The sequence below is a fragment of the Acomys russatus genome, chromosome 5, assembly GCF_903995435.1.
Source record: "Acomys russatus chromosome 5, mAcoRus1.1, whole genome shotgun sequence".
Classification (NCBI taxonomy): domain Eukaryota; kingdom Metazoa; phylum Chordata; class Mammalia; order Rodentia; family Muridae; genus Acomys; species Acomys russatus.
In genome coordinates, this window is record NC_067141.1 from 64,773,876 (window position 1) to 64,791,994 (window position 18,119).

The window sequence follows — 18,119 nt, forward strand, 5'->3', positions numbered from 1 at the left end:
ATGTTATTAAAGCAAAAACAAAGTAGATAAGCTATACCTAAATCTATTAGGAAAACTGAACTATGGGAGATGACTCAGTAGTTAAAAGCACTGGCTGCCTATCAGAGGACCCAGGTTCAATTCTCACTCCAGTCTCTAGGGGCTCTGATGCCCTCTTTTGGCCACTGCAGGCACAACACAGACATACATTCAGGAAAAACAGTATAAATAAAATTTAAAAATAATAAAGCCAGACATGGTGGCTGACGCCTTTAATCCCAGTACTCGGGAGGCAGAGGCTGGTGGATTGCTGTGAGTTCAAGGCCAGCCTGGTCTATATAGCGAGTCCAGGACAGCCAAGGCTACACAGAGAAACTCTGTTTCAAACAACAATAACAACAACAACAACTAAATAAATTAAATTAAATGCTGTGAGTTCGAGGCCAAGCCTGGACTACAAAGTTCAGGACAGCCAAGATAACACAGAGAAACCCTGTCTCAAAAACAAAACAACAACAAACCAACAACAAAAAAACCAAAACAAACAATAATAAAATGAATAGTGAGTCATAATGAAGAGTTATTTATCACAAATAGGGAAAATCTACATGTTCCTCTCACTAGACACAGAGTCATTAGCACCTCAGCTGGGCTGGTCTTACGGTGAACATCTATAACCCTTGTACTTGGGAGGATGAGGTAGGGGTCATAAATCTGAGCACATAGGAAGGCATTATCTCAGAAGGCAAACATTGCTGAAACCTTTTAGCAACCATGTGACAGCAAGAAGCTTCCCCAGTCTGAGCAAGGAGTATGAACACCTAAGCTAGACTCACACCTGCATTCTCAGAACATGCATGGCCAGGGCAGGAGGCTCACCATGAAATCAAGAACAGCTGGGGCTACAGAAGGAGACCTTTTGAAAACACCAAGGCACTAGGCAGCGGTGGCACAAACCTTTAATTCCAGCACCAGAGAGACAGAAGAGGCGTATCTCTGTGAGGCCAGCCTGGTCTACAGAATGAGTTCTAGCACAGCACAATGAGACCCTCTCTCAAAAAACAAAACAAAACAAAGCAAAACAAAAAGTGAAACTGAAAATACCACTTATAGGGCTGGAGAGATGGCTCAGAGGTTAAGGGCACTGACTGCTCCTCCAAAGGTCCTGAATTCAATTCCCAGCAACCACATGGTGGCTCACAACCATCCATAATGTGATCTGACGGCCTCTTCTGGCCTGCAGGTGTACATGCAGGCAGAGCACTGTATACATAATAAATAAATAAGCAAATATTAAAAAAAGAAAATACCACTTATATAATGTAAAGGTAAGATATCATGGAAGAAATAGAATAAAATAGGTGAAAAACAGTATACTAAAAAGTATAAAACACTGATAAAAAAACTTAAAAGATTTTGTTATGAGATATACTTATGAATGTGAAGACAGTATCATCATTATTACTATTACATTCTGGGTGCGGAACATTAAGCCTAGGGTCTTACGCATGCTAAGTACATGCTCTATCATTAAGCTGCATGCACGTGCTTCTTGAGGCAGATGCAGCTTTGGCATCTGTGTGGCTCCTCGACTGGAACAGCAAGTACTTCTTTACTTTCTGGACAGAAGAGATCTGGGAAGAGTCAGCCTAGGCAGGCACATGTTTCCTGTCTTGTACCCAAGAGGCTCTGAAACAGTGAGTCCTCAGATCAAGCAGGTCCTGAGGTCCCTTTAGAGGTAAGAATTGCTTCTTTTTTTTTTTTTTTTTTTTTTTTTTTTAAATGTATACAGCATTCGGCCTGCACACCAGAAGAGAGCACCAGATCTCATTATAGATGGTTGTGATTCACAATGTGGTTGCTGGGAATTGAACTCATGACCTTTGGAAGAGCAGTCAGTGCTCTTAACCTCTGAGCCATCTCTCCAGCCCCCAAGAATTGCTTCTTCTTCAGAGTACCTTAGTTAGAATGGATGAAAAAGAGAGAGAGAGAGAGAGAGAGAGAGAGAGAGAGAGAGAAAGAGAGAGAAGAAAGAAAGAAAAGAAAGGAAAAAAAGAAAGAACAGAGGGGCAGGGGGAGAAACAGCCCACATGTACAAAGAACCAAACCCAAAGCCAAGAGACAGACAAAACCAGACTCTCACTTGGTACTGAAAGTGACTTTCTACCTGAGATAACTTGGCCTCCTCTAGGAAACGTCCACTTTATATGAATTGCTTGGAAACAGGGTCTCAAAGGGTGGAAGCCAACCCCCTGGCTTTCAGAGAAATGGTCTGTTTGAAAGGCAACCACTGACTGGCTGCAGCCGCCTGTACACAATATGCACATGTTGTTGTTTTGCTCTGCTTCCTCTCTATTTCCATCCCCTATACTGCAGGACCAAACTAATTTTAAAACCACTTTAAGCTGCCAGGTCTCGCAGTTGGTCTAGGGCTCTCTAGTGCCTTGAGCCTGACTGAACTGACAGCCTGTGCCTGCCCTTCAGCAAAGCAGACCAGATAATGAACCTCACAGTGCTGATTAAGTAAGAGGCCATCACTTGGTTAAGGACTGGTGACAGTGACTTTCCCTAATTTCCCTGGGCAGTCACTCATGTCTATGGCTGAAGCCACAGACAGCCCTGTGAAGATTTTCTCTGAACTAATTAAGGCCCAGCACATCCAGACCCTGTACAAGCAAGGCCTTGGACCATGTCTGGAGGTGCCAAGGTAATGGGAATGGAGGAAGCACAGACACACAAATACTCCATCCGGCCTTCCTGACACTATCCGGATCCAACCACAGGCAGATGTTCTGAACTCCCAGCCTGAGGCTGTTTTACCTGGCAACTCAGAGAGCTAAACTCTGAGCTGATGCAATCACCATCTCTTGCCAAATATAGTGGCACACACCTATAATCCCGGCACCTGGGAGGTGGGCGCAGGGGGGCTGGGGAAGAGGTCAAGCCCAGCCTTCTCTGACCCTAACCCTAACCCTGACTCTCCTTGCCAGGGCCTCATTTACTTCCCACCCCTAACAGGCACAATCCCATTTGTGAGCTAAGCCCAGAGTCCCTTTTAGCTAAGTCAGTTATTTTTCAGATTGCAATTATCATGTAACCATGATTGTTATGAAATAGCAAAATACTGTTATGGGTCCTGAAACTATTTCAAGGTGGAAAGATAGCTCAGCCTTTAAGAGCACTTGGTTGCTCTTGCAGAGGATCTAGGTTTAGTTCTCAGCACCAGAATGGGGGCTCAAAACCATCTGTAACTCCAGTTCCAAGGATGTACTGTCCCCCTTGGGCACATGGTGCCCAAACATGCATGCAGGCAAAACACTCCTATACATAAAACATAACAACAAAATATTTCAAGAAGGCAAGCATGGTGGCACACGCCTTTAATCCCAGCACTAGGGTGGCAGAGGCAGTCAGATCTCTGAGTTTGAGGCCTGCTTGGTCTACAGAGTAAGTTTCAGGACAGCCACAGCTACACAGAGAGACCCTCTCTCAAAAAACAAAAACAAACAAAGAACAATCAAGCCAACATAACTTTAACAGAGATGCAGCTTTGCATAAGGGTACTGTCTCATAAGTAGCTTCTCTTTCCTATTCTGTCAAATCTATGATTTGTCACCTTTTCTGCCACTCAATTAGACATTACTTTCTTCTTCTTTTTAATTAATTTATGAAAAGGGCACCAGATCTCATAGATGGTTGTGAGCTACCATGTGGTTGTTGGGAATTGAACTTAGGAGCTTTGGAAGAACAGACAGTGTTCTTAACCTCTGAGCCATCTCTCCAGCCCTAGACATCACTTTCAAACATAGGTGCTTCCTTATATAAACTAATTTTACCTTCATTGTTTGGGATTTAAGGCATGTTTCACCATATCTGGACCTAAGCTTTTCTTTACCAGAAACTTGCTCTATACCAAGCTGGCCTTGAACTCAGATCTGTTTGCCTCTGTCTCCTGGATTTAAAGGTGTGTTTGTATTCCAGCTGGATCACATAGACCTAGAAGATTTTTTTGGATGTGATCTCTTGCCAGAAAAGTCATGTTCTGAATTAACATTCCTCTACACTCCCTACTTCTTGTTTCTTCTTCATAACCTTGGCTTACCTATTCCTTCAACATATCTGACAGACTCAAGTTATCATACATGGCCCAGCCTGACAAAATAGAGAAACTTAGACTTTGGAGTCAGGCTCGCCTGGCTACAACTGTAGCCCTGAACAAATCAGTCTTTGTAGTGTTCTCATCTATAAGATAATGATTGTTGGGGACAATAGGCCATATGGCCATCTTGTCAGAGCCTGCACCTTTAAGTCTCTGTTTTTCCCAGAGCTTGCTTTTCACCAGAAACTAGCTGACCCTGTTGTGGGTCAGCAGTTAGACTAAAGACAGATAAAGAGGGAGCGACCTTGTTGTGGGTCAGCAGTTAGACTAAAGACAGATAAAGAGGGAGCGACCCTGTTGTGGCAGGACATTATGACCCTGCCTAGATTTCCCTATGTTTTGAGAAAAGCCTGCAGCTGGGTTGCTATAGCAATATGCTCCCCTGCCTTCTGACTTCTAAAAGCTGCTGCCTGACTAATAAAGTTTGAGAGTTTGATCAATCAGACTTGCTCTCCTTCTTTGTGTCTTTCATTTTCAACAGGTGAACTTCCTCCTGAGTTTTAGTCAACTCCCACAGGCCAGGGCAAATAATTATGTCTATCCCAAATAGCTGACACAAGACATAAGTAAATAGTGCCTCTGCAACAAAGATAGAGTGTTCCTGCACTTTGTGCATTTGAATCTAGTTTAAATCCAAGATACTTTCTCCCCTAGGCTGGTCTCGGGATGGTACAGCCAACTCCCTGGTCCAACTAAGAGCAAGCACCCCAGCAGCACATGATCTGGCAGCTGGCTGGCTTCTGTGGGCCTTCTCAAGATGCCAGCTGAGTGTAGGCACCATGCAGGAGCCACACACTTCCTCTGCCTTTGTGGTGTTCTTACTTTAGGGAATGAATTCAGCAAACAAACAAACAACTCCATTGAAGTGTTTTGCTGCTGAACAGGTCAACTGAAATGCCAGAACACAAATGAAGACAGCAAGACAGGCAGGGTCAGACAGCGAATGCTTGTGTCATGTGTCTCCCTCAATCAGAGTTCCCACAGCAACCATCACTCATGGCTACAGAGAGGCAGTGCCCAGCTACAGGCTGTTGTAGGAAAACACACACTGTCAAGCACAGGAAGCTGAGTTGCGGCTATTGTGGGAGTCTTACATCTTAACTCCTGAGCATGCGTCTCTCTGCCAAGGTTGCCTTGCATAACGGTCAAGACCCTGCTCCACGAAGAGGACACAGCACAGGGCTCTCAGGAGCATGCTTCTCAGAGGCCTCAGCACCCTGTTTAAAACGCAAAACTGCCCCATGAGATTCTTTTTAGCTTTGTGTTGGTTTGGTTTTGGGGAGACAAAGTCCAAATAGCACTGGCTACTCTGAAACTCCATATGTAGACCAGGTTAGGCCTCTGCCTCCCAGCCTGGGATCAAGGGTGTGCTCAACCAGGACTGCCTAGAGAGGGTTTTTACAGAGGTGGCTCTTATGAGGAAAGTGAGCCATGTGAACTTCCTGCCCAGAAAATCCTGATGGTATCACAGCCCTTCTCCTTCAAAACCACCAGCATGCTGGGATAGGTCTGGTCTGAGAGAGCGGACTTTAATTTCACTGACTGTAGGAACATCTGGATCCATATTGTATCCTTGGTGGGAGCTTCATACCAAACCCCCCAAACCAGCCCTTGCCGCTGTTCACACTCTTAGAAACTGTTACACACTCATACACAGAGGGTAGCAACAATTATGAAGAAGAAGTCTTAGGCTTGGCTTTTCTCAGAGGCCTCTAAGTTCTTAGGGCTCTCTACCAAGATTTCTGTGAGAAAGTTTTCTCATGCAAAGGAGTCTATGTGGCCCTAAAGACATAGTGCCACACAAAGTGGTGCTCCCCTCTTAGTAACATCTCAGTTGTCACTCACTGGAAATAAACTAGGCTGGGCCTGGAGGCTCAACTTCTAACTCTAGCACCTAGGAGGCTGAGGCAAGAGATAGACACTAGCCAGAGGCCACATGATGAGTTCCAGGTTTGTTTCAAAAAGACAAAACAAAACAAAGGGAGTGGAAAAAAAAAAAAAGCTAGGTATCATCTGGATTTCTAACTACCTATTAGCCATTTGTAGTTTTTCGTTTTTTGTTTTTTTGAGACAGGGTCTCTCTGTGTAGCCTTGACTGTCCTAGACTCACTTTGTAGACCAGGCTGGCCTCAAACTCACAGCGATTTGCCTGCTTCTGCCTCCTGAGTGCTGGGATTAAAGGCGTGCGTTACCACTGCCTGGACATTTGTAGGTTTTTTTTTTAATGATTTATTTTTTTATTTTATGTGCATTGGTATTTTGCATTCATATGTGTCTGTGTGAAGGTGTTGAATCCTCCATTGTAAGCTACTATGTAGGTGCTGGGAATTGAACCTGGGTCCTCTGGAAGAGCAGCCAGTGGAGTGCTCTTAACTGCTAAGCCATTTCTCTAGACCCCCATTTGTAGTTTTTAAAGAGTTATTTTCGCTGGGCATGGTGGCACATGCCTTTAATCCCAGCACTCAGAAGGCAGAGGCAGGTGGATTGCTGTGAGTTGGAGGCCAGCCTGGTCTACAAAGTGAGTGCAGGACAGCCAAGGCTAATACAGAGAGACCCTGTCTCGAAAAACCAAACCCCCCCCCCAAAAAAATTTCTTTTCATTTTATATGTATCTGTGAGTATCTGCAAGTATATCATGTACATGCTGGTGTCTGTGGAAGGCAGAAAAGGGTGCTGGGTACCCGGAGGTGAAGTTTCAGGTGGCTGAGAGCTGCCCAACGTGGGTTCTGAGAACCAAATCCAGACCTGCAAGAGCAGTGAATGTTCTTAACCATTGAGCCATCTCTCCACCTGGCAGCAGACGTCTGCAATAGCTCTTAGGATGGGGAGAAATAAAGCCTATTTAGAAAGCTCACTGAAGTAATGGTACTCAGCAGCTTTCAACAAATTCTGCTTGTAATACTTTTAAAAAATTGTCTTGTGGGCTGCAGAGGTAGTTCAGCCAGAATAAACGTCTGCCACCGAGCCTGACCAGCTGAAAGCCCACATGGTGGAGGGAAAGAACCAACTCTGAGCATGCCCCCACATAATACGTGTGTATGTAGTATGTGCATATATACATGTAAAAAGTGCCTTATACAATTTTATATAGGCTCCCTCTGGTTCTAAAATCCAAAGCTCTAAGAAGAAGAACAGAAACTTGAAAAGAAATGATAGGAATTAAAACCTCAGTAAAGAGGCCGGGTATGGTGGTGCACGCCTTTAATCCCAGCACTTGGGAGGCAGAGGCAGGTGGATCACTGTGAGTTCAAGGCCAGCCTGGTCTACACAGTGAGTCCAGGACAGGCAGGGCTGTTACACAGAGAAACCCTGTCTCGAAAAAGGAACAACAAGAACAACAACAGCAGCAGCCCTGAGTGAAGACAACAGCAGCAGCAGCCCTGAGTGAAGACAACAACAGCAGCAACCCTGAGTAAAGACAACAGCAGCAGCCCTGAGTGAAGACAACAACAGCAGCCCTGAGTAAAGACAACAGCAGCAGCCCTGAGTGAAGACAACAACAGCAGCCCTGAGTAAAGACAACAGCAGCAGCAGCCCTGAGTGAAGACTGCTAATACAGCTGGTGACTTCCACAAACTCAGGGTCATTCAGTTTCAAGGGAGTTAGTTCTGGGATAATCTGAACTATATGAAACTTTGACTCAAAAAACAAACAAACAAAAAACTAAAGCAGGAATGTGGTGCACAGACACACATGCAGGCAAAGCACTAAAAAGAAATAAAGTAAATAAACTGAAAAAGACAAACTGATTTTGATCATGTCATAATATTGAAAATAACAATAATTCCTAATGTAGTAGACTAAAGGGTTTGACTGCATCCTATGATATTGTGGGTCCCAGTAGAATGTCTTTTTCCCTAAACATCCTTTCTTTGGGGGAGTACTAGGAAATTAAGCCAGGAGACTCCAGTGTGTTAGGCAAAGACTCAAATTCCGAGCTATATCCTAATGCTTAAGATTGTCTCAGAAAATCCATGACTTTGTATGCAAAGGAATTTTTAGCAAGCTCCAGGCCACTGGGGTGAAAGTAAGCTTGAAGATAGGCTTGTCTACCCTTAGAAACAGAAATTAGGATGGTGGTTGCCAAGGTAGCAGGGGAGAACAGGAAGTTATTCAGAGGATGAAGAAGCCTTAGAGAGCTGTGGTACAACTATGTGCTTACTGTTAAATATACTGTTTCAAACACTGAGGAATGGTTATGATGGCAAATCTTTTTAACCACAATTTAAAAAAAAAAAAAAGGAAGGTTTGTCCATTAGGCTTCACCACATGCCTACCATTGGTAAAGCCCTTAATAAATGTCTGTGATTGAATCAAAGGCAAAAAATCAGGAAGAGACTATGGGCATGATGGTGCACACCTGTAATCTCAGCACTCGGGAGCCAGAGGCAGGTGGACCTCTATAAATCAACCCAACCAGGGTTACATAGAGAAACTCTGTTAAAAAGAAAAAAAAAAGTGAGCCTGGCGTGTTGGTGCACACCTTTAATTCCAGTACTCAGGAGGTAGAGGCAGGCAGATCGCTGGGAGTTTAAGGCCAGCCTGGTCTACAGAGTGAGTCTAGGACAGTCAGGGCTACACAGAGAAATCCTGTCTCGAAAATAAATAACAAAAACTGTATGTGTGTGTGCGCGCGCGCGCGCGCGCGTGCGCGCGCGCGCGTGCGCGCGCGCGCGTGCATGGTGGTGAGTGACTAAAGACTGACTTGCATTCTAAGTCATGTACCTTCAGACTATTTTTTGGTTTTGTTTTTTTGAGGCAGGGTCTCTCTACAAAGCCCTGCCTATCCTGGAACTTAGTATATACATCATGTTGGCCTCATATGCACAGAAATCTGCCTGCCTCTGTCTCCCAAGTGCTGGATACAGAGGCATGTGCTGCTACCCTCCACCAAATTTCAGACTGTTTTGTGACCCAAAGACATGACATTCAAAACTCTGGAACTCTCCATTCTCTTGACTTGTTCAGGTCCTAGTTTGATTATTGTCTAAGCTCTGTCCTTCCCTCTCTGTCTACTATGACCACAACTGCAGAGACCGCACCTTAACAGACTTCTCACACTTAAACCATTAACTAACTGTAGTCTCTCTCTTTAAAACTACTTTATTTTATATGTATGAGTATTTTGCCTGCATATATGTCTGTGTGCCACATGCAAGCTTGTTACCCACAGAGGCCAGAAAGGGGTACGGGACCCCTAGAACTGCAGCTACAGATGGTTGTGATGTGGGTGTTGAACCCAGGTCCTCTCTCTAGCTCCCCATGGTTCCCCTAACCATCACTAAGGTGTGCTGGCACAGGCATGTGTTCTCAGGCACCCAGGAGGCTGCAGCTTGCCTGAGCTACAGGGCAAGGTAAAGAAGTCTAAGCAAGTTAGTAAGCCCCTATCAAGATAAAACTAGAAAGGGGCTGGAGCTGGAGCTCAATGGCAGAACACTTGTTTAACTAAGTGTGTGAAGCCTTGGGTTTAACTGCAGTGCAGAAGGAGGGCTTCTCGGACATCTTCAATCCACATTTACTGAGTACAGATAGAGTAGTCAGTGAAACAAAGGCTGTATGACTCAGCTGTCCCATGGAAATGAAAACCAGGGTCAGTGCACTAGTGACAAAGGGTGGAGACTAGGACTTACAATGACTTCAAAGGGTAACAGTCTGAGGCTGCTATTTTTGTCCTTTTAAAAGGAAAGAGTTCTAGAAATGAACACCAAGGAAAGTAGCCGTGAGAAAAAAAGGACCGAGAGCAGACACTAACCTCCTTAAGTCAGAAAGTCCTTCTGCCAACAGCATCTACAGCCCATGCTGACCTCAAACATCCTCCTGTATGCTGGGATTATAGCGTGAAGGGCAGTGACAGCAGCTTAGATTCATCTCTTCCTGGTTGAATCAAATGGTTCTCCTAGGCAGGCATGGATGTGTACTACCAAGCTACACTGGACAGAGACAGGAGCTAAATCTCATTGAGGGTGGATAATGAGCCTGAAGGTTAATTTCTTGCATCTCATAGTTTCACTATTGATAGCATATCCTCCCCCCACCCCACTCCTTTTTGTTTTTGTTTTTGTTTGAGATAAGGTCCTTCTATATAGCTCTGGCTGTCCTAGAACTCACTATGTAGACCAGGCTGGCCTTGAACTCAGATCTACTTCCCTTTCTTCCCTTTTGGATTAAAGGAGTGCACCAGTACATCCAGCTTTAAAAAATATTTATCTTGGTTTTTTGAGACATGGTTTCTCTGTGTAGCCTTAGCTGTCCTCACAGAGATCCACCTGCTCCTGCCTCCCCAGTGCTGGGATTAAAGGCATATGCCACCATGCCACTTTGTAGACCAGGCTGGCCACAAACTCACAGCGATCCACTAAGCCTCTGCCTCCCGAGTGATGGGATTAAAGGTGTGTGCCACCACACCTGACTGCTAAAAATATTTTTAATTTATTTATTTTGAGATAAAATCTCAGTAGCCAAGGCTAGCCTTGAGCTCTTGATCCTCTAGTCTCCTCCTGGGATCACAACAATGTTCTACATGCCTAGTATGTACAAAACATTTAAATTTATAAAAATAAATAAGTCTTCAAAAATCTTCACAAATCTAGGTGGCCATGGTGGCTTCTGTCTCTAATACCAGCACCTGAAAGGCAGAAGCAACAGGATTCTGTGAGCTGAAGGCGAGCCTGGGCTACATAGTGAATCCCAGGTTAGCCTAGGCTATATTGAGTGTAACCCTATTTTTCAAAAAACAAAACAAACAAAACAACAACCCACAAATCTGTTGTAGAAGCAAAATGGACAGCTGGGCTGCAGGGCCTCCCTGCCCTCAAAGCCAGCTCTTGGGGAAGTGCAGATACTCTTGACTTCGTGACATGAGTATTAATGTCCAAAAGTGAAGGCAGACAAGTGCCCTACATGTTTGAGATAGACAGGCCAGTCAAAGGCCTCTACTGATAAAACAAGTGCACTATAATGCTCTCACTTAGCAGCCTGCAGAGGCAGTTGGGGAAGAGAGACAAAGGGCCTTTACTATTGGTTGGTGGCTGCAACTTCTAGAGAAAGATCAGCTGACCTCCCCAAGCTGCTAGGGGATGAATGTTGTTGTGGTTTTCATGCTGTCCAAGCTTACAGTGGTAGGAGGACCATCTTCTTCCCTTAACATACACAACATAATACACAGAATGTTCTGTATAAAAACAACACATGAACTGGTCCAACAGGAAAAAGGAGCATCAATAAGTACTTCACAAACTGCTCTAGTATCAAAAGAACCGGAGTCTGCTTTACTCCATAGGCAGAGGGAAAAAGGAAATGAAAGGCATTTATAAAGGCAGCTGTAAGTGTGAGGATGGAGTCACACAGCTGGCTTCACAAAAGAGAACAAATATTTCAAAGGAAACAACTGACAGATCAATAGAGTTCTATCCATCTGGCTCCAGGAGGGCCACACGGGGAGCACTGAGAGGGCTCAGGGAGAAGACAGCTTGCTTGCTGCCTCTGGGGGAAACTGGTCCATGATGCACTGGCAAGAAAGGAAAGCACACAAGGTTTCAGTAGTTCAGAATTTATTCCTTGGTTTTTACAACTTAGAAGAAGGACGTGAAGCAAGAAAGGAGAATCAGGCGTGCAGGCGTGCATGTATATTTAGAGTGAGCATGTGTGGAGGACAGAGGTTCACAACTGTTTCTATCTTCTGCGTGTGTGTATGTCAGGGCCTCTCACCTATTCACCTAGACCGGCAAAGCCATCAAGCTCCAGGGATCCACCCATCTCTGCCTTCCTACTGCTGGAATTACAGGCACGCCTAGCTTTTTTATGTGGATGCTGGGGTACTCAGCTCAGGTTCCCAAGCTTGACCAGCAAGCACTTACCCCAACTAAGCCATCTCCTCAGCATCTTATTTTGAGCTTTTGATACAAGACTCAAAAGCCTCAGAATGAAACAGCACACATACATTGGGAGGTAAAGGCAGGAGGGCCAGGAGCTAGCTGAAGGCCATCCTTAGCTACACAGCAAACTTAGCTAGATGGGCTAACAGGCTATATGGGCCTGGTTTCATGTCTTTTTTTTTCTTTGTAGCAGCAGTTTTATAAAAATTTATGTACTTATCAAGCAGTACTCTTATAAATACCCTTATTTTTAAAAAAAGAAAAGAAAAAAGAGAGAGACTCAGAGCAAAATAGTAGTTTCAACTCCATGCACTGCTGAATCCCAGTCTGTACTTTTATATAATGTAGAGCTGAGTACAGGCGCTGAGGGAGAAGGGGAACCAGGCCAGACTCAAGGAAAACAAATGTACAAGGCTATCTGCATCTTCAAATCAGTCAGTGCCACAGAAAAACCTTCCCAGAAATAACTGTTCAAGGCAAAGATTGCACAGTTGTTGAAGAAAATCTAGCTCAGTGAGAGCGCATGCTTTAAGGAGCCAAACACTTGAGATCAAGCTGAACTCAGAGTTTTCCTGTGGCTGAAATTAATGTTCCTTTCTAAGATCTCATGTCTTTTTTGTTTGTTTGTTTGATTTTTTTTTACAACAGGGTGGCATATAGTCCAGGCTGTCCCTGAACTCACTGTGTAGCCAAGGATAACTCTAAGTCTTGCTTCTATCTTCCAAGTAATGGGATCACAGCTGACATTTCTCACTGACTGAGCACTTAGAAAGCAAAGCCTTATCATTTGCTAAGACACTAACTCACCATATTCTACATAATTAAGCAAAGCCTTCACATGGCACAACAGAAGCCAGTGTTACTCTATTTAAAGATCCAGCAGGCAAGCCTGCACTAACTCTTCTCAGCAGCTGGCTTTACCACTGCTCCAGGTTCAGTCAAAGAGTCCCGTTACCAGAGAAACAGCTACGTGATCCTCACCACCATCAAGTCATTCTGGGGAGAGTATCGACTTACCTGTTCCTCTGACAGTTGAGATATGTGATTCACAGCAGCGTAGGACTCAATTTTGGGATTAAAGTGATTGATGATGGCTCTGAAATAAAGAATTAACATTAATATGGTCCCAGATGGAAGATAATAATAATCAGTTACTAATAAGGAGTGAGTAGCCTTGCATTAGTTTTGGTCAACTTGACATAGGTACAGATACCTGGGAAGAGAAACTTCAATTGAGAAAATGCTTCCATCAGATTGGCTTGTAGGCAAGTCTGTACAGAATTTTCTTTCTTTCTTTTTTCTTTTCTTTTTGGTTTTTCAAGACAGGGTTTCTCTGTGTAGCCTTGGCTGTCCTGGACTCACTTTGTAGATCAGCAGTCGGGAGGCAGAGGCAAGTGGATCGCTGTCAGTTTGAGGCCAACCTGGTCTACAAAGTGAGTCCAGGACAGTCAAACCTTGTCTCGAAAAACAAAAACAAAAACAAACAAACAAACAAACAAAGATATATCAGCTGGGTGGTAGTGCATGCCTTTAATCCCAGCACTCCAGATGCAGAGAAAGGTGGATTTCTGTGAATTCAAGACCAGCCTGGTCTACACATCTAGTTCGCGGATAGCTAAAACTACAGAGAAACCCTGCCTAAAAAAAAAAGGGGGGGGCGGAGAGATACATCAAAGTCAGTCAGTCTCTGTGTTGATAAGTGCACCATGCTAACAGAAGAGACTATGCTAAGCTGAGGAGATACAGGAAGTCTGTATTTTTTTTGTACATTTCCTGTAAATTCACAATACTTGAAAATATGTTTATTAAAACATTGTGTGCAGATTGCATGCCAGTATTTTCTTAGTATAGGTTATTGGGAATAAAGAGAGAACTAGAGAGCCATGCCCTCTAGTTCAAGCAATCAGTCTGACCACTTTCTCTGAATGACTCTGGCAAGTGATATTATCTTACCAGAGTATCTGGGAACACTAACTAGAGGTATACAATACATATTTGCTGCTGAAAGTGACTGAAACCTAAGAGGGTTCTTACAATAGTAAACATAGATGCCCAACATTCTTTTTTTTTGTTTTGTTTTGTTTTTGTTTTTCAAGACAGAGTTTCCCTGTGTAGTCTTGGACTCACTTTGTAGACCAGGCTAACCTCCAACTCAGAGATCTACCTGCTTCTGCCTCCAGAGTGCTAGGATTACAGGAGTGCAACACTGTACCCAGCTAAACTGAAAAAAAATTTGTGACCAAGTTGGATTGACTGTGTTTCTCACTTACAGTGTGAGGTTCATATACTGGCAGTGCTGACCACGCTGATATTTCAGGGAAAATGTACAACAGTTTAGACTTCATCAGGTAAGTAATGTATATGTGGGTGTGTGTGGGTGCATACCCAGAGGGCAACTTGTGGGAGGCCATAAAAATAGAAAGAGGACTGGGTAAAAAACAGAAGGGGATCCATAGGGAGTGAAAGGGGGCCAAGAGAAAGTAATTTGGGCATGGGTATAACCAAAATACATCAAATACATGTATGAAAATATCATAATGAAATCCATTATATTAATATACTAATAAAAATAAAAGTTAAATACAAAACTGTAGGCAATTAGTTTACTGGAAAAATGTAGACTGCTCCTCATATCATTATGAATGTAAAGCAACTCTTCATAGATGCAACGTTCCACGTCCACGACATATCCCATGGATGAAACATACACAAGCCTTTTATGAAACAATAACAATCATAGTTTCATCCAGGAGCCTGCTTCCATTACTGAGCTCCCTGGGAGAAGCAGGAAGGGAAACAAAGCAAAGCAAAGGTGTTTACTGGCAAGATTCTTCAGCTTCACACTAAGATGATCTCTTTAAGGCCCAGACGTATATTGAGAGCCTGAGGAAACACAGGTGTGGCTTAGTGACAGCGCACTTGCCTAACATAGTCAAGGCCCTGGGTCCAATCCTCAACGCAGCAGAAAGCAAACCCCAAGTCTTATTTCGGGTGACTGCCTGATGGTGGTAAAAGATTGGGATCTTAAGCTCCACCTTTAGAATAGCCCTGATTTTCAACTATGATATCAGGGGGAAGGTTTCCATTTTGTTCCTGGGTTTTGGTCGTATGGAATGCTATTTCTCTTCACCGTAAAAAGCCTGAATCTTATTTTTCCCAAAAGGCCTAGTAAAATAACTCTGCATCTTTAAACAGTACATAGTGGAAAAACCAGGATTTTAGATGTAGAGAAAGTCGGCCCCCAGTTAAAAATCATGATTCCTCATTGAACCCTGTGGCGCCTACCTGTGGCCCTAGCACTCAGGAGGCAGGAGGAGGAGGCAGGAGGACTTAAGGACTTAATGAGACTCTGCCTTAAAAAAAAAAAGTGTGTGTGTGTGTGTGTGTGTGTGTGTGTGTGTGTATATATATATACACACACATACACATATAAATAAAAAATCAATCTCAGATCATATCTCAGTGGCAAAGCACCAGCCTAGCATGTGCAAGACCCTAGGTTGGATCACTTCGTACTACAAAAATCCTGATTTGTCCACTTAAGTTGCTGTAAGAAAACAATCTTTTTAAAGCACTGGCCTTTTTATCTGATTGGTTCCTCTCTAAACTTCCTTTCATGTTTTCTTGTATCCCATCTAACTAACTTGCCCTAAAGATAGGTGGTGGTGGTGGTGGTGGTGGTGGTGGTGGTGGTGGTGGTGTCTGTGTTGCTACTGATTATCATCCAAATTGGTTTTTTGTTTTTGTCTTCTTTTAAGCAAGTTCTCCTTTCTAGACCATTCTGTGGCACAGTATACAACATACTGAGTGTATTCCTGGGTACCTGGTGATTATAAGTAGGGAAACTATTCTATGCTTTTAAACAGGCTTCAAAGTAGGAGCCTTCCCACAGTCTGGCCTCGGGGAAGAGGGGAAGGTGTGGAGTGGTAGGTGCCGGTGAATAAATAGTTTGTCTAAGGTTTAGTTATTTAATTTTACACTAACTTTTCTTTTCACCTTCACAGTTGTCATACACACTCCCATTTCATGCAATAATATGCTTCTTGCCTTATGGAGCCAATGAATCTTTAGCTCATACAATTCAGTAACAAAAGCAACAAAAAAAAAAAAAGCAATTTCCCTTGATGCCTGTTAGCAGCGGTGCATTACAAGCCTCAGAGACTCTGCTGATTAACATTTAACAAAATAAAACCTCAAATAAGAATTCCTCCCAACCTTTTCACTTTGAAATTATCTAATAAAAAACTTTCTGGGCTGACCTGTTGGGGCATTCCTCTGAGTTACCCCAGGTTGTACCAACTCATGCCAGGGTCCCTTTCTTACACTCCTGTCCACAGGGCCATTCTTTTCAAGACAAAGACCAAAATAAATAAACAAGGGCATACATTTTTAAAAATAAAATGAAAAAAGGAAACCTTAGTTCCCTAAGAAAGGCATTTTGACAAATATAACGAAGAAGAACATGAAAACAGAAGATGAACGTCTAGGGATGTGAGAATGGGGGTACAGGATAAGAAAATGTAGTAAAGGGGGTTGGGGATGTAGCTCAGTTGGTACTTGGCTAGCACAAAAGAAGTCCTCAATTCAAACCCCAGTACCATAGAAACTAGGTGTCTGTGATTCCAGCACATCGAAGGTAGAGGCACGAGGGCCAGGAGTCCCTGATCAAAGTAACATCCTATTTCATGCACATGTGAAAAGGTCATAATAAAGCTCCTTATTACATGTGATTAGCAAATGTTAAAAAAAAAAAGGCATTTTGCCAGCTGACAAGAAGAATAAGACATTGGCTGGGACATCTAGTGGCTTGCTTGCTTTACTTATTGACCCAAGTTTGTCATGTGGCTTAAGAAACTATTAAAGAATCTGACTACTTTGTGTAATAAATTTGCTGGCTGGAAGAAGTGAGCTGGAAATATGCACCACTGACTGCATCCTAACAACTCATACCCTTTAACAAGGAGGAATGACTTGAGCCAGCATTGTTCTTGATTTCTAAGTGAAAAACAGAAGTGTCGCACCAAGGAAATGATTTACATACTGCCTCCGTCTTATGCAGCCGAGTATCAGGTGAATGACTGGAAACAGCAGAGGTTAACATGTACGGAACGCACAGGCACATGGCCTCTGGGCAGCTGCCTCCTCTTCTGAAGCTGTGTGCATGGTTATCTGATTGGGGAGGTTATGCTTTCTACCTTGATGCATGGCTTCACCTGATGTAGGTTTCCACCTCATCACCTGCTGGAAATTAGGCAATAGGTTATAGCTACTTTCCTTGAAAAATGAGTTCATTTATTCTCATTCCCTCTGTCTGGTGAAAAACAAGCTAAGCTCCAGTTCTTGTATCTTCAAGACATAGATTTCAGCAACATCAGACACTGCAGGCTTTCTACTTGGCTAAGTCATCTCCTGCAATTCCATAGGAAAGGAATGACATTTTTTTCCTGCTTTAGCTGCTAGCCTAACATTTTGTTCCTAGTTTCCACAATGACAATGACTGTAAAGAAGAGTTAGTTATGGGAACTGAAAGAATGACCCTCTTTCTATAACAGACATCAATGATCCATTCCTGTTAGGTATGCCTACTTTGTAGCAAATCTTTCCCTCAATAAGTGAACAGAATAAAATCTTCCTAAAGATAAACTATTCACATGATAGACCCAGCCTGCTCAGATCCTATTACTCTACTTCAGGGTTATATCCCTGACCCCTAGTTTCTCTGTGTAATAACCCTGGCTGTCCTGGAACTCACTCTGTAGACCAGGTTGTCCTGGAACTCACAGAGATACAGCCGCCTCTGCCTCCTGAGTGCTGAAATCTTAACGCAAGTGCCACTACTGTCTAATTTTCTTTTTAAAATACTACTTTTTAAATTTTATTTTTATTTTACGTACACTAGTGTTTTGCCTGCATGTATGTCTGTGTGAGGGTGTTGGATCCCCTAGAACTAGAGCTACAGGTAGTAGTTGCCATGTGGGTTCTGGAAATTGAACCTGGGTCGTCTGAAGAGCAGCTAGTGCTCGTTACTGCTGAGCCACCTCTGCAGCCCTCAGGTTCCCTTTCTCTATCTCTATGGGCAGGTCAGGAATTGTTGACTGAAAATGTTC

At 43.4% G+C, this 18,119-nt stretch overlaps 1 protein-coding gene across 1 annotated transcript in view; it reads right to left on the reverse strand.

The window, feature by feature from the left end:
* Armh3 (armadillo like helical domain containing 3) overlaps window positions 1-18,119 on the reverse strand; it is a 183,258-nt gene that overhangs the window by 14,875 nt on the left and 150,264 nt on the right. The window contains exon 24 of the mRNA XM_051146676.1: window positions 13,030-13,108. Coding sequence (XP_051002633.1) covers window positions 13,030-13,108 — 79 coding nt within the window. The remainder of the gene's footprint in view (window positions 1-13,029; window positions 13,109-18,119) is intronic.